Below are 16,676 nucleotides of genomic sequence, written 5' to 3'. Positions count from 1 at the left end.
AAAAATTTAAATAGCATGAAAACCTCAGTCCCAGTGATGTGCATTTTTTGTATAGAATTCACTCTAAGTAGCAGTCGGCTGGAAAAAGAATCCATAATTAGGAAATGTGCCTTTCAGGGCACTAATCATAGTAAAGCATAATTTTGAGAGAGCATCATTGTAATTACCAGACAAATTCATTGACTCAGTCACAGGAGCTTCCCTTCAAAACCTGTCACTTCATAGCAGTCTCCTTCTCCAGACACTTAACATCCATGGGTACTGGAAGCTGCACATTGAGCCCAGGAGTTAGCGAGAGTGATCTGTGATGTGGGCTTTGCATATGTCAGTATCAGGTATGTAGTCTGCTTCATGCTCTTGAACAGAACAGTTGGGCATTTTTCTTAACTCTAAAATTCCCCTTTGTGCAAATGGTTATTTTTGTGTGTCTGCATGCAGATAGTTAATAACTTGACAGGCATTTTAGTGCCTCAGTACTGCTAGAAGTTGTAGTATTTTCTTTTTAATGATGTCCAAACAAATTATCTGTTAAAAATAAATTGCGTGGTAGCACAGTGGGAAACAGAATTTAGCAGGCGGAAGATCAAAAGGAATTAAGTGCCAGAGCTCTGGCCTATGTGCTCGTAAAAATTGATTTGACTTAATAAGTTTAATGCAAAAGGGAATTGCATTGTGTGCACTGTTTTCCTGTTGATTTTTAAAAAGTGTGGGAGCACATCTTCCCTGCTGATGTCCATTAACTATGCCCATGAATACATAAATATAAACTGGGTGCTTCACTTTTTTTTTTTAAACTAACTCTTATCAGCATTTCATAGCTAAGCACACTAACTGCATTCACACAAAAAAACTGCTAACAAGCTGCTATTTTCCACTCATATGAAATGCTCACTTCTATTTCCCATATTGATATTAAAAAAGCCCTGATTTTTTAAAAATTAGTTTTGTAATAACCCTCTGTTTCAACAAAGCGTGGAGGTGATGTATCATAAGAAGGTAAAAGGTAGGTGTTAAAAGTACTGTTTAATATTACTTAATGGTATTTTTTTAGTTTTGGGTTTTGTTTTTTTTTTCCCCAGGGTGAATATTAGCTTGGTTTGGATCAAAAGTTCCTGTGGAACACTGCAAATATTTAACTTAACTAAACAAGCAAGTACTTATATTAGGTCTTGTAATCAACTTCTAAAAGGTCTTTTAATCTTTGGATGGAAAATCCAGAGACACAATGCTTATCAATCATAAAAAAGATTCCCTTGATATTCTTCCACTCGCTTCTTACCTTCTCAGTTAACACTGTCCTGGTCCCTTGCTTTTGCGAGACTGTAGGAAGTGGTATGACTATTTTACTGCAAAATCATTTCACCTGTATGAGAATGTATGGGCATGATACCTGCTTGGCCGAGCAGCCACGACTCTTAAACAATCCTGTCATTTGTTCAAGGATGTTTTTCATATATATGTTGATAAACTGGTAGTCTGTTTCCATTGTAGCTGCTACCACAGTCACAAAGCAACAAAGTATTCCAACTCCAAGCATATTTAAGGTGAAGACAAAGGTTGAATACAGTCTAAAATGCAGAGCTTAGCTTAAGACATGACCTTCCTTACCTGTCCTTGATAGTTGGAGATCTCTTTGCTCCCTGATTTTATCACATCTGCTGAGTGATATACATCCCCTAATCTTAACCCTGAATTCCATCATGTAACCATCTAGCCATACATTAAGTTGCTATATTTAATGAGAATCCAGGTGCCATGGTGTGCTGTCTGGTGGGGGGGACAGTAGTGCTTGTCTGTTGCTCCCCAACACTGAAACATGCATGGAACTGAGTGGTAAGATAGCTGGGATTTATTGAGAAGTTTCTTTTGGGATTACTGAACCCCAGTTGAGCCTGGTTGAGAGCTGCCATATTACAGGGCAGGCAGCAGAATTTGGCTGCTGGAAACCAGTCCACAGTGTGTCGCACATTAACATCAGTCTCAAATTTGTCACAAAGACTCTAAGTCACCCCCTGGAAACAGAACCAAGTCTGATGACCTGATTTATGAACATTCTTCTGACATATCCTTTGTCACTGTTTCCTGATACTCTGGTCTTATTTAAAAAAATACTAAGAGCAGGGCTATATTTCATTAACTTGGACTTCTCTAGCCTTTCCCTTACCACTCGCCATACCAGAGAGAAACTAAATTAAAATAGAAAGTGTTGAGAATCTACCTTGATTTATCCTACCCTGATTTAAGTAGCACCAGGAAAAACAGAAACTGTTATGCGATGTATTTTTCCCTCTGATAAGTGCCCAAACAAGTTGGAAACCTATGTCTAACAAAGCCATTCAGACGCTTTTGAATATTTTACTGTGCATACCCCTTCTAAAGAGACCGTGTTAAAGGCATATATTTGCTTCTGTGTGCAAGCTCATTAAAGTTAGCTATTTATTATAATCATTTACAGGAAACTGCCATCAACTTTTATGCATACCAGAAGAGTATTCACAGATCATGACCATCAACAAACTCTTCTTGTGTATGGTCTTGTACAAACAAAATGTTTTTGCCATTCACAGATCTGAATCAAAGTCCAAGGATGTGAATGCTTCTGAATCCTCTCTCAAAATCTGGTCCTTGGAGTTTCTCACCTGAAGTGCCCCATTTCTCATCCTTTGCTTGTGACTAATGACTTCAGAATCAGACCTTAAAAACTTTTCTCTGTTTCAAAATATGTTAAGCTTTACACCAAAAGAAAATCACTAAGGAGTGATTATTACCCAAGGGGCAAATTCTGCTCTGGCTATCAGTGCTTGTGTATGACAGTTGTTCTAATTCTGTTCAAGTCAGCAGTTTAAACTGCTTTGTCCTGTAAATTACAGCAGTCACAAATTATTCTTGCATGAAAAATGGATATCCACATGGACTTTGCTGGTGAAAGATAAAATGAACACAGCACTATTTTCCCCTTGTTCTTATGCTGTTATTCTCACAGCCTTGCACCCGCAGCCCAGTACCGTTACGGCAGGCTCTCAGGGGAACTGATTGCAACCGGCACAGAATTCACCCCCTCCTCTCCCTTGGTTGTAGCCCTTGGTTTTCATTAGAGACCCAAAGACACATGTGCACAAAGGCTCACAACCTGTCAGCAGACAGAACTGCCCTGATCAAGGCCCACTTTGGTCAGTGCTGACAGCATTATGAGCAAGAACAACCAGCCAAGCTTTAAGCTTTTAGTGCTCCTGACGGGAATGGCAGACTCACTCTGGGAAACACCCCCTAATGAGAGCCGCTGGGAAACATCTTCCCTTTCCCTTTTCTGTCTCTCTTTTTGTTTTTTCCCTAGAAGTAACTTTTACCATTAGAGACAACATATACCACCAGGCATACTACAGGCACTGCTAAAGCTTTGTTCATGTGAATCTATCTTTTGTGCAACACTTCCAATAAAACTGTATCCAACTGCTAGAAATATAACAAGTTCAATTTTTAATTGATCTTATTTACTGCCTTTTCCCATCCTACAGTATATAAAAAAATATGCAAGTGTATATATAATATGCATGTGTATACATATATATACACACACACGAAAAAATTCTCAGCTACTCTTCAAATTCAACTTCTTATCCCAGTTTATTTAGAAGCAGTTTACATCTTCTCCACAAACAATGCCAAAAATCTTCCCTGCAGCAGAGCAAGTGTATTTCTCATTTATGCACTGGGTTAGGACTGTACTTGGACAGCCTTCACAGAAATGCATAGGGTCTGCTTATTTGGGCAAAGCAAGCAGCATGCAACCCAGTTTGTGTCTAGACCCTTATTGCCCTTAATTCCATTAACAGTAGTTGTCACAGAACTACTAAAGGCTGTGATCCATGCAAGGTTCAACATGAAGTGCACAGGAGACCTCCCACTGACTTGCCTAGCAGAAGCAGCATTTCTGTACTTATATTCTCAATGTCAACAATGGACAGCCCAGTGAAGACCACTGCAGACTATGGTTCAGAAACATGAGGTCATACTTCTACTCAAACATGCCCCAAAGTAATTTTGGAAAGAGAATTGGTGAAAACATATTTTTACTATCATACTACTCTATCATCTCATTACAGTTGTAGGTTCTTTGTCCTCTTCTCTCTTACATTGTCACGAGAAAAAAGTGGTTCCCGGTTGACAAGGAAGATAAAATCCCTAACCATGCAGTGAGACAATGTATTTTTTTAAAGAATGTCACTTTTACTAGTAAGAGACAAAATTCCTAGGCTGAATGCTAACAGCTTTATAACTTATTACCATAATAACCATTAGTTCCTGGTGCTTTCTAAAGGTTATCAAGAGCCTTGCAGGTAATTAGCATCTCACTGTATATATCACAGTAAAACAGCTAAACATACTAACATATAAACAGAGAAAGTAAATTATGCAACAAGCTTCTAATCATAGTGCTAATAATACAGAAGGTAAACCCCATTTTATCATATACCCCCCAAAAAGGTCTATTTGCTACGTTTCAGCCAAACATGGAGAACTTACCTTTCATTGTGATGACAGATCACATAATAAATCTAGTTATCAAAAACAGCTCAAAAAAACCCACAGAAGCAACTCTTACTTACTTCCCAAGGTCTTATAATCCAGCATTAAGATGGTAAAGACAAAATACCAGCCAAAGCATGCCATGTCACCTTTTTAATAGTCTTCATTATGAAAGATGTTGATTCCACCTCTGTTACACTGAATAACTCTCTACAGATCAATAGTTACATGAAAGGGGTCTCTTTACTGGTATGTGAACATTTTGTTTGGTTTTAATTAGAAAATGCAGGACCCACCTGGTTCCAAGATGAAAGTTGTAGTAAGACTAGGAATAATAGGAACAATCAATTTATGGTCATTGCAGACTTTTTACTGTTTTATCAGAGCTTTTCTTAAAAGCACTTGCTCCTAGCAGTGACAAGACCTGTGGGTGGGGTTTTTTTTCTTCAGGAGGGAACCCACTCTCAGCATCATGCACAATCTGCCCTCTGGGCAACACCACCATAATGAAAATGAAAAATGAATAACAAAAAAGTCAGAAACATAAAAAATAAACATCACATTTATTTAAATAAAAATATACACACAGTGTACAATGGACATGGCTTACAGACAGCAAAGAAACAAAAATGCTGAAATATAGAGTTGAATTACTATAGTTGTGCTTCATTTCTCTGAACAAACACACACTACGGACTGAAGTCCTGTTAATGTTACTTATACATAGCCCCATGTGCTCCGGAGTGTGAGACAGGAACATTACAAGGAACAGCTATACAAAATGAAAACAAGTACCAAAGTGATTTTGGATTTTAGAAATTTTAAAGTCAGATCATTCATAAACAAAAGTGCTGAAAACTTTTAAAGTACTTTGCATGCATGGAGAGAGTACAAAACACCACTACCAATCGTTAGAGATCTAAGTAAGAGCAGTATGGTCCAAATCTCACCACTCCAAACCCCACAGATCCAGGGTGCTCTATTTTCACAGTCAGATTTCTACTATAACTCTTTCTCCCTGTCAGCATGCAAACCCATGCTTTATGTTTCAGCGCTCTGGAATACGGATACATTGGTTCACACGTGTCTTCTATTTTATTTATTCTGAAGTATTAAGTTTAAGGTTTATTTAAGCAAATGCAAGTTTTAAATCTTGGATCATGAGTATCATGCTGAAATTCATTGTTGTCTTATTACTTATTCAAGTAGATCCTATGAGAGAAAGAGCAAATAAATATTTGTGTGCTGCAGAGTGTAAGCTGAACACTCTGGCAACACAACAGTTGATGTGTTGCGTTACTAAGAAAAAAAAGCAATGTTCTAGAGACTGAAGTCTGGGAATTTATTTTTTTTTCTTCCTTTTTTACCTTTAAAAAAAAGCATTTGTGTGATTTTTTTTTTTTTTTTAATTTAAACATGCAATTTACAAGGTAAGTTTGTGTTTTGAAGAACAGTCAATTATTTTAAAGCACTTTAATTGTAAACATCTGCTTTTAAGCTGCAAATAAGTGAAAAGCAAGATGCAAATTCATGTCTCATGGCATTGCCTGTACAGTACACTTCTTTACAATTAAAAAAAATCATAAATATTGATATCAATGGTTTCAAGTTTACAACATAGCCAACTGGCACAATGTACGTTTAAGACTTAACTGATTACATACATTAATTCACATAAGTAATTTTGCTGAAGTTTTTAATGCAATTTCTTTCTTTATTACACTGGTTGATGTTCAGTGCATTTTCTGCTTTTTATAAGTGGACTATAGGATTTCCTGGAACTTGTGCTTAAACTAGAAATAAAAATAAGCTTATTATCTGAAGCTATAATAGGCATATTATACAGTGGGCTTCAAAATTGTGTTGCACTTCTTTACACATAAATTAATAGTGATCATTTAGAATACCATTACATTTTATTTCACTGCAAATAAGTGAATTTTCATCAGAACCGATCGATTTAGACACAGAAAGTGTTTGTTAATTTCCTTATTTCACTTATGTAATGCAAAAAATCAGACAGTATAAAAATTAACATTGCAAAGGACTTCATTAAGGCTTTTTCTCAGTTAATATTTTCTCTCAGCTGTCCTAACTTATTTGTTCTTTATAACACATACATTGCTAGTATTCCATCAAAATACACAGCTTCACATAGAGAAAAATCAGATAACATAATGAAAAATTTCTGTTTCCTAATTGCTCTGTAAAAGCCAAAGTATAAACATTAACAAATTTTAAGTTCCCCAAAAGAAGACTTCAGAAAAAAAAGACCTGCCTGCTTAATAATGTCAGGCTTATGCATGTTACGTATTAGAACATTATTACGATCATCTCTGAGAAAAAATTACTTTCCTTTCCTTATTTTTTCAGGCATTTTATACTAGCTCTCTATTTAGACACTAGTCTGTGGTACAAAAACCCCATATAAGTGTGTAACACATTGTACAAATATTCAAAGCTAGAAGCCCTTATTTCAGGATTCCTCAAAGGCAGATCCTGATAACCTTATTTCTACAAATATCATCTTCCGTGAGTAAGACAGGATTTGGCTTTAGATGCCAGATATGTTTTTGAATGTTCATCTTCTAGCCCTTGAGAACTGCCCTCACCTCAAAGCAGATTATTTTATACCTTACAAAAGTTTTAACAGAGCAGATACAGAACGTTTTCTGTGAATCTGCCACAAAGATCAGTATGCTTCCCTTAATACTTCGCAAAACAAATGGTGTAGCTTGCTCATAAAAATTAATTTCCTTAATTTTACTCCTCTGATATTCATAGTGAACTACCAGGATACGTGCAAGACCTCAGGGATAATTTAACTCCTCTATTAGGCATTCAAACAATGCACAGGGCTTGAAGCAGCTTCTACAAAAAGAAAATGTACTGAGTAATGTAACTACCAACCTGCAGAAAAAAACCCCTTTGTTTCTTCATAAAAGGCAAACCAGAAAACCCACTAGTTTTGAATCCACGCTTAGCTGACAACTCAGTTTTGATGACACAGCCTTTGCCTATATGGACTGCAGTAGCCCACAGCAGGCAACGACCAAACAAGGAAACAGCTGAGCCTGTTTCAGTACTGAAACAACAAGGCTCTTCTAGGAGATGTGGAACCGTGTCAGCAGGTTTTAGAAGGGTTTCGTGACCAACAAAAAGACGTTCCAGTCAAAAAATTTGCTTGAAAAAGTACAGTCTTATTTAGTGTAAAACCCAGCCAACTCTTCTGTAGTGGTCCAAGCCCAATGAAGTTTCACTGCAGCACACTGATAGGAGTTTTGGGTTTTTTTCTTTAACAAATAACAGATTATTTAATTTCACAAGAATGGACTGGTAGTGGCTGTTAAAACAAAAAGGAAAGTAATCCAGTGCTTCCCCCCCACCCCCGCCATGGCTTCAGTGTGGAAAACATCTTAAATATAAAGGCAATTTAGAACCCCAGTGGGATTAAAATGCTGTGGCAAGATGTTGAAAGACTATTTTCCTGAAAAGAAGAAAATCTATAGAATTTCATTTTTTGAACTTGACAGAATGCCCATGGGACTATAAAGAACTATAGGACCCTATAGTTCCCACCAGTGAATACCATCCCCACAGACTTCTACAGATTGTTTCAGAATTACTGTAGGAATGCCAGCATTCTCTATTGTACATCTGTGGGATTATTTCAGAGGTGCATGAGGAAGTTAACACTATTTCTAAACTGTACATGTAGGGGTTTTTTTAAGCTAATAATAAACATGGGAGATAGCAAGGCCTAGTGCGGCAGTCTGACAGAACACAACATTACTTTCCTAGGAAGATTTCCATAAATCCACAAAAATGTTTTGTACAGATCAGCTATGTTATAGTTAAAGACCCAAACACAAATTTATGCGCACGTCCACCCACCCGATGAGTAGTTCCCACTTCTACTGGTACACGACAGGGAAAAAAATCAAGGCATTATATTCTCATCTGCCTGAGCTTGTCTATGATGCAATGCCAACTCTTCTGACATCTTACTTGACAAAGTAATACATTCCAGAAGAACAAAGAAATCATTCATGATAGCACATTATATAATAGAAATAAACAACAAATGCCCCAAAACATATTTAAATGACCTACTTTACTTTGGAAAAAAGTTCCAATTAGTTAGGTAAATATATTGTATAGGTGAATTACTTCACTTAAGGCTTCACTTAAGTCAATGAACATTGGAACAAGGACCTCTTCCTGATGTTCTCCTAGAAGCCCCAAAGCCTGATCTTGCAAATATACAAGATGGATTTAATTTTATTCATGATAGATCATTTCCATGTAATCACCCAATTAGATTTTGCTCTTAGATATGTGTTTTTACTGGTATAGTTACAGATTTATACCCAGTAATGGGCATTAAGGGATTAAAAAAAGCAAATTATAACTCACGGTGCATCAAGATTTCTTTGATTTCCATAGGAGCAAGCAAACATTAACTTCTTTATCCACAGCAATTACAATTTCCCACAGACGCTCAAATTCCCAGCGCAGTTTCATTAGCATAAAATTCTCACACTTCTGCTCTAGATATTTTTTTCTCAAAATGAATGCATTACATAAAGGTCAGTAACCAGTGAATACTTGGGGTTTTTTAATTGTATTTCTCTCTGGGAGGCAGAAGGCAGCAATAAATAGATACAATTAGAAAACACAAATGTTCTTTGCAAGACAAATTTCAGGACTAACACAAGCTGGCAGAAGTATTAACACTCATTTTCAAAGCTGATAGTTCTTCATCCTAGAGTGTCTACATGCAGCATTACAAAATTGATATAAATCAGCTGCAGTGGCTAACTAGTCCTAATACAGCAGGTTACTCATAATTATAACATTTATCTTGGGCTCTGTAAAAACATATATGTTTTTATAGCCTAAAGATACATTAACTCCTGTATATACAACTCATTTTCCCTACCACTAAAGAAAATTTAGTTTTAAGGGTTTACAGTAAACAGGAACATGACAGGTCAAATTCAGGTCACCTTACTTGAAGAATTAATCCCCCTGATTTCAATGTGATTTATGTGAAAGTCAAGCAGCATTTTGCTGTGGTACAGAAAGCCAAGAATGAACTGCAAGGAATCAGAATGAAATTACTGAAATTACAGGCTGTAATTACTAAAAACATATTATGAAGTTACCATGCTTATGTAAAGAAGATAAACATAATTACCAAAATTATATTTAGCCCAGGTATTAACATCAGTATCTTTCATAAACACTTCAGTGAAGGATTTAATCATTAGTGATCAAGACCTCGGTGCTATGCTGGTTCCAGAAAACACTATTTCCAGCAGAAGAGACTCCTTAAATCAAATCTCATGTTTTGGTTCAGAGTCAGAATGCCACCTTCCAGACTGCTAACCTCAGTTCCTATAGCAAATGACACTTCCCTTTTTGATCTTTGCTCAAATGACCCAAACAACTAATTTCCAGCTGGCTTATGAGTCATATTAGCTTCAACTTCACAAAGAAAAGTTGAATATATTTGGTTTTGAGAATAGTCGGTCAGTTGTTTTTTCATGATATTTTATTTCATAAGGACTAACTGGAGTTATTTTAATGTAAAATGATAAAACCTGATAAAAATAACACCTCAACTGGTTACACATTCCCAATTAATGTCATAAACAGCGATTTTTATATTCACTAATTAGCATGATGTATGTTCCTGATTACACTTTTGTTAAACTTAGGTGTCAGCTTTTCCATATGTCCCTTCTGGAGGTCTGTAGTACTTTGGGAAAGCCATCAGCTGTATCATGTTGAATGCATACTTTCTGCATTTGACATTCTTCAGTACATTCTCTATGCGGCATCCTTCTCTAGTGAAAGGGGAAAAAGTACAACTTCATGAAACACAGAATAAATAAATATGCTTTATTTGTTCATTGCAGAGTTTCAGCAACAGTTGAAGTAAAAATAACAAAGATTCAACTCTACATTTTTGTTTTCCACAAGTGATGATACATCTTACAAAATTAAATCCAAGGCCAGGCCCAGTACAGTTATTGCCCTCAGAAATAGGTGATAAGATTTCCCCCCCCCCTCATATATTTGCCCTTGAGGTTTAAAGTTTAGTAAAAAAAATTAAATACTTTAATGATATATTTTGTTCTAATTCCAGAAATATATTTGCTTTTTAAATCTTCTCATACTTTTTTCAAATTTTTTACTATATGTGTGAGAGTACACGTTGCTCTAAAAATGCGTATTCTAGGAATAAGGCATTTTATTAAGTCTGGCCCTAGAGATTTGTTTCATCTCTGCTTCATTTCCCATATGTTTGGCTTTGCAATGAAAAAAAAAAAAAAAAAGAGAGAATGGCTTTTCAAACAGCCCAATCCAACTCTCTGCTTTATAAAGGAAGGATGTTTGTTCACATACAGTACAAAAGTCACAAGTGCCAAAGTGGTGCATCAAGACATAAACAGGACTTTGTTAAAAAGAATATAAAAGTGCCTTGAAAGCAAATGCAACTAAAGCAACAATTACAAACAGGTTAATTTCATTACAAAACAGAACTTACTCTATTCCATTTAGTTACTTGACAGAAAAGGGTTAGTTGTAGCAAAGTAATAATCAGTTGTTAAACAAAAAAGATCCCATCAGCTAAACACAATGAAAGTTAAGTCTCACAAACCACCGCCCTGTAATACTTGTCTAGGGGTTAGTTTGTGCTGTGCAAATTCATTTTTAATTTTTTTCTTTTTGTTAGACTATTTACTCTTGAAAGAGGGGTTCAAAGCATTCAGGATTCCACATCATCTTGTATACAGTGACAGCATTGTAAGTGGGCTTTCTTTGAGCTAATTACAGTGGGAAAGCTTTACCATGAACAGAAAGAGCAAATCAATTCACTCAATGCATAGTATATTCTTAGAGTTCAGGAAAAAAATAACAAAACCATAGTACATTTCAGACATTTGTATCTTAAAGACGAATCCTTGGGGTCTGAGATTGTAGAAATATTACAGCATAATTCCTTTTACTAAAGTTAGTTTGTTGCTGTTTGTAGAAAAGAAAGGAACACGAGTGAAGTTTATTGATATTTGGCTAATAGCAAAGCAAGACTTAAAATAAGCCACACAACCAGCAAGTGTGAGCTGACAAGCAGCAAGGCGACAGGATAGAAGTGTCGAGAAGTTGGCTTGTTATCAGTTAGACAGCCTGTTTCGGGATCATCCGATTCATTCAGTGCTCCCTGGGTTTGTCTGCTGTTAAACAGGGGAAGTTAGGAACAAATAGAACAGAATTTAAACAGCAAAGAAAGCCAACAGGTAGGTAATTTGACAAAGAGAAACTATATAGCCATTTTGATGAAATAGATTTATGCTAAGCACTTCCAATACATTTATTGTTTTCTGCAGCTGACCTGGGAAGCACGATGACTAGGTGGCTAAGCATGCTAGGTGCCTCAGAGTAGTATTCACAAGTTAACATTAAGTAACTTATGAGATGAACTATACTGTCACTAAAATGAACATGCACACTGAACAGAAATGAAATAAGGAAGTTAAAAAAATAGTTAAGCAAAGGAAAAAAAAGATCACAAATATGTCACAATGCAACACTGCAAAATAGCGTCTCCATGGTGTTCACAGGTTATTCAGTGCCGCTTCACTATCTATTAGGAAATATATAGGCAGAAATAGAAAGGGCACATGCTTTTTTTAAAGAATTAACAACTATTCTAAAAAGTTTTTAAATGATGGTAAATTGACTTCTTCAAAAACTCATGAGTGCTGGTGACTCAGTGTTGAAGTCAACAGCGGTTCTTTTTATTTAAAGGCTCACACCTACGTTCCTGTAAGAAAACTACCTTGTGCCTTGTTCAGTCCACTCAGCTAGAAACTAATCTGTTTACAGCAAAGTTCTACTGAACCACTGTAAGTTGTACGATCACTTTCCTACCAGAGCAGCAGGGATACTGTCAAATCACTGCCAATCTTTTCTATTGTAGTCTTGGTAGCTTCTCTACAAGTAGAATTATGCATACCTCAACTATACCTCTTCAGTCCCTCTGAACTTAAATTTATTTGCATACACTCAGGAGTCCTGTTTATGGACTTCCTTTGGGCAGTAAGGACTGATAAGTTTTTTATTTTTCTATTTACTATGAATATTCTGGGATGAAAAGATAACTCTCCATTTTTCTCTGTGGACTTAAGAATATCCCAATATATCAGATTGCAACACAGTGCTTGCTCAGAAGTCCAAGTATGCTGTTTTTTTCAAGAAAGAAAATGCTGGCAGACCATAAACAGGCTGTAGGACAGTAAAGATAATATCACACAGCCCCAGGTAACATGAGAAGGGTACATCGAAGACAGCAGCAGTAGTTCATCTTACAGAAAGCCTGCCTTTCCGACTCACGTGTTGAAAGGCAATGTTGAGTTTCTTGAGCTTGGGTAGCAAGAGAGGTACAAGAACTGCATTTACAGGTGGGATCCTAGGAAAGGTGCTGATCAAAACCATTCCTTGCACAATTTTCCTTTTAAAGAAGCCTTCCATAAGAAGTTCTTCATTTCTTTCTTTGCTTTGAATATTCAATCCATATATTAAACTAATAAAGAGGACAACCCATACTATTTTAAATAGCAAAATAAAAGATGAAACATAAAATCCCTAATATTTTAATCTAGGTCAAAGCAATTACTGGTGTCAGTGCATCTGCTGCTTTTGGTCTACAGTCTACAGTTTTCAGGTGCCTGTGGCTAGAACTTGGACAGAACTTAAACAGTATTTTAGACAAATTCTTCTCAGAAACTGTCAAGGAGCGAAGGTAACTGTACACTATGCTGACTTTGTCAACACCATGGCTTACACTGAAATAATTCTGTGTTCTGTATCAGACCACTCCAGTTAACACCTTTGTCCTAGGGGGGACCTCCAGAACTTACTTCCTCCTCTTGTCACAGTGACAACATGACCATTTGTGATCAGTTGCAATGACTAAATGTTTGTTAATCTTCTCCTTTATCATGTATTTCTACATACTTTTAAAAACATGCTGCTTGCTGGTTTTTTCCTTTTCCATTCTTAATCTCTACCGGATCCCACAAGTCTGCCTCTTTGACCCCTCTGCACTGTCCGCTCACATCTTTTCTACTCTTCAGGGTGAGCCTGCTGGTTTCAGTTTACCCCCATTACGCCCACAATTGAGAGCTGTAGCTCAGCCCTCATAGTCCCATTTGTTCCTGCCTAGTCACAGAGCCCAGGTGCTTTTGGGCTGTCCTGGATGTCTTTCATCACAGACTTCCTATGTGTGCCTATGGCAGAGCAGATGGAGAGACCAAGCTCTTTTTTTTCTCTGAAAAGAAACCATTTAGACAGCAACAAAGCTCAGCGTTCATCAAGTCTGCACAGCCACTGCGTTAACCACTGTTAGGTACTTCATTCTGGAGAGCCTTAGCTTTGCATGCCCATAGTTTATTCTAAGCAGGCTGAGTTACATGCTTGCAGGTTGCCCCTACAGGGATGAACCTTTCTAGTTCCGTCATGTGCCTTGTTCTGTTTTGCTCCGTATCTCATTGACAGTGTGACTGTCTTTTATCTATGTTGCTGCAAGTCCCGTTAGCATCGGTGAGATTTATGCAGATGTAATGATGGAAATACAGATAAAAGCCATTCGTTCTATTATTTTTTTTCAATAGAAAAGCCTACAGTACACTTGTTCTTTGATATGCTGAAAAGAATGATCAGTGTCTTTCAACATAAAAAAGTCCTATCTTCCCCCCAGGAAAACCACAGTGAACAGCTGATGCACAGGGACTTATGTTCCACAGATTAGTCACATCATTCTATGCATGATTCAATAAGACATCCTCAAAATAGAGCAAGGGGATCCAACTCCATTATTAGCTACTTAAGAACAGGCTGAGCAGAATACCTAAACATGCTTTTAATTTAAGAGGAATATTTGATCACGGTCAGATGCCTTGCTAAGCTCTGCTAATGCTCTTCAATGCACTGCAACGACAATGTCTTCTAACACATCTTAACGTGTTCTCCACGGTGACTAACGTATCTAGTTAAACAAAGCAAGGCCCTACACTCAGCTGTCAGCAACGTGACCACACTGCTTCCTCTGGCTTACCAAAACCTGTAGAAGTTTTACTGCAAACAGCATGAATCCAGCTGGTGCCATGTCAGCTGGGTTTATTTGGCTTCTGACTGACATGCAGCACAACCAGAACAGAGTGATACCCGACCCTATTATAGCCATAGTTTTGGATGTTCTTTCCATCACAAACCACACTCTAACAGCTCTGAACTCACACCAAAGGGAAGACAGCTCCCAAAATATCCACCAAGTTTTTATTCCACACGCACAATTTTAAGAGGAATAGTGAAAACTTCTAAATAAATAACATCTGAGATCACAAACCCCTCTCTAACCTATAGTACTATTTTTATTCATTTACTTTCAAATTGTTTATTTGAGGGTTACAACATAGCACAAATACATTGTAACAGCCAAGGGTGCTGTAAGTTTAACGATGAAATAAACATTTCAGTCTGCCTTCTATCTCACTTGGTGTTTTATCATCTTAAATTCCTATTGGGATAATGCTGCATGCCTATCAAATGAGACAAAGGCAAAACAGCAGGTATTTTCTGTTGTTTTTAAATTCAGATGATAAATTGTGTGAACCTCTAAGCAGTGGAGCAGAAACAATGAAAATGGTGTGAGGAAAAAGCAAGCCTCTCAAGAGTCCTTATAAATTCAAGCACACACTTGAGGGCATATTCTGGCTTTTGATTATCAGTCACATCGACATCCCTCTGCAAGGTTTTTGGAGGAGATGCATTTGAACACTTTGGGATACATGCTTCTCGTTAGAACTTTTCCAGCTCCAGTTATTAATAATATTGGAAATGCTAAATTGTCCTAAAGCAGTGCTTCAGGTAGAACAGATAGGCAGATTTCCATCAACACTAGGATGCTGTGTGCTAGCAGTGACTTCAGTCTGAATTCATGTCTAATAGCACGTGTACAGTGGGGGAATTTTCCTTTATTGCAGACAGACTCAAGCAAGCAGTTTCTGGGCCTGCTGGGTTTTTCTTGTCAAACTCTAGTGCTGACACAGAAAAATGGCAAAAGTGAGATGCTTCTCTCTAATCCCATCCAACAATAGCAGCACAGACATTCTTCAAATAGAAGGGATTGCTAACAGTTCTCGATCTCGCACAATTTTGCTTACTTACCTGCTCTTTTTATTTAAGACTATCGCAATCCAGAAATTTTAAGAAGCAGCTTCTCTAAAGAGTGTTTTCAACCCTCTCAAAGATTTTAAACAGAATACTGTCTGCTTGCCTTAAAAAGTTTTTGGAGTGAAAGCAGCTTAATTTCTACCTTATACATGTTGCTGTGATTCACTGAAATGCTTCAGAGAAAAAAAAAAAATCCACTGTTTCAACACGCAGCACTGCAGTTCTAGAAGGTAGCCTTAACTTTTTCAAAGGGGAGAGATGGGATCCTTGTGAACATCTCCTGGCCATTATGAAGATGCTACACTATAACATCTAGAAGAATAAAACGTGATTCAGAAGGAAATAAATAGATCTCAGCCTAGTCCTGGAGGATTGCTGAATCAGAGAAGAACTCAGATAAAACATATAAAGGAATATTGGGCAACAACCCTTTTGTTGAAAGATAGAGTTGATACAATAAAACGTCCAACAATTTGTAAAAAATAAAAAATGTTTCTACATTGTTTCAAAATGGAAGGGAACCATCAGAGACATTTTCTGTATAAATGATCTTTACAATAATTATTTTTCTGATGCATACTGTTGTCCATAACTGGTTCAAAACAAACCACTGGCATTACTGAAGTTGATGAGCAGTCTCATCAACTTTTTCTCTGGAGAAAAAGATTCCATCGTGAGGAGCTGGCCAGAAACAGCAGGGTGCTGGGGGCTCAGCTATGGTCAGGGTACAGGTTTTAAACACCATCATGGGCAGGCCGTAATGGTTCAGAAAAGAGCAACAGATTAATCAACACACTATCTTGCAGCAGTACTTAATAAGAGGGCAGGACACATTTGGTTGCCGTGCACACAATCACACCCTGGAAAACACTTGTTTTATGGGATCACATTGACAGACACAGATT

The 16,676-nt window shown here is 37.1% G+C and overlaps 1 protein-coding gene across 3 annotated transcripts in view; it reads right to left on the bottom strand.

Moving 5' to 3' along the window:
* Window positions 1-5,136: 5,136 nt before the first annotated feature.
* Window positions 5,137-16,676, bottom strand: part of INPP4B (inositol polyphosphate-4-phosphatase type II B) — a 346,423-nt gene continuing 334,883 nt past the window's right edge. For 2 of the 3 annotated variants that reach the window (XM_054824339.1, XM_054824340.1), the window contains one exon: window positions 5,137-10,379. In XM_054824339.1, the coding sequence (XP_054680314.1) occupies window positions 10,247-10,379 (133 nt within the window). In that variant the 3' untranslated portion in view covers window positions 5,137-10,246. The remainder of the gene's footprint in view (window positions 10,380-16,676) is intronic. The other variant, XM_054824341.1, reaches the window with a different exon arrangement.

This window comes from Grus americana, chromosome 4, assembly GCF_028858705.1.
Source record: "Grus americana isolate bGruAme1 chromosome 4, bGruAme1.mat, whole genome shotgun sequence".
Lineage (NCBI taxonomy): Eukaryota > Metazoa > Chordata > Aves > Gruiformes > Gruidae > Grus > Grus americana.
Note: the sequence above shows the minus strand (reverse complement) of the source record. Positions and strands in the feature narration are given on the sequence as shown.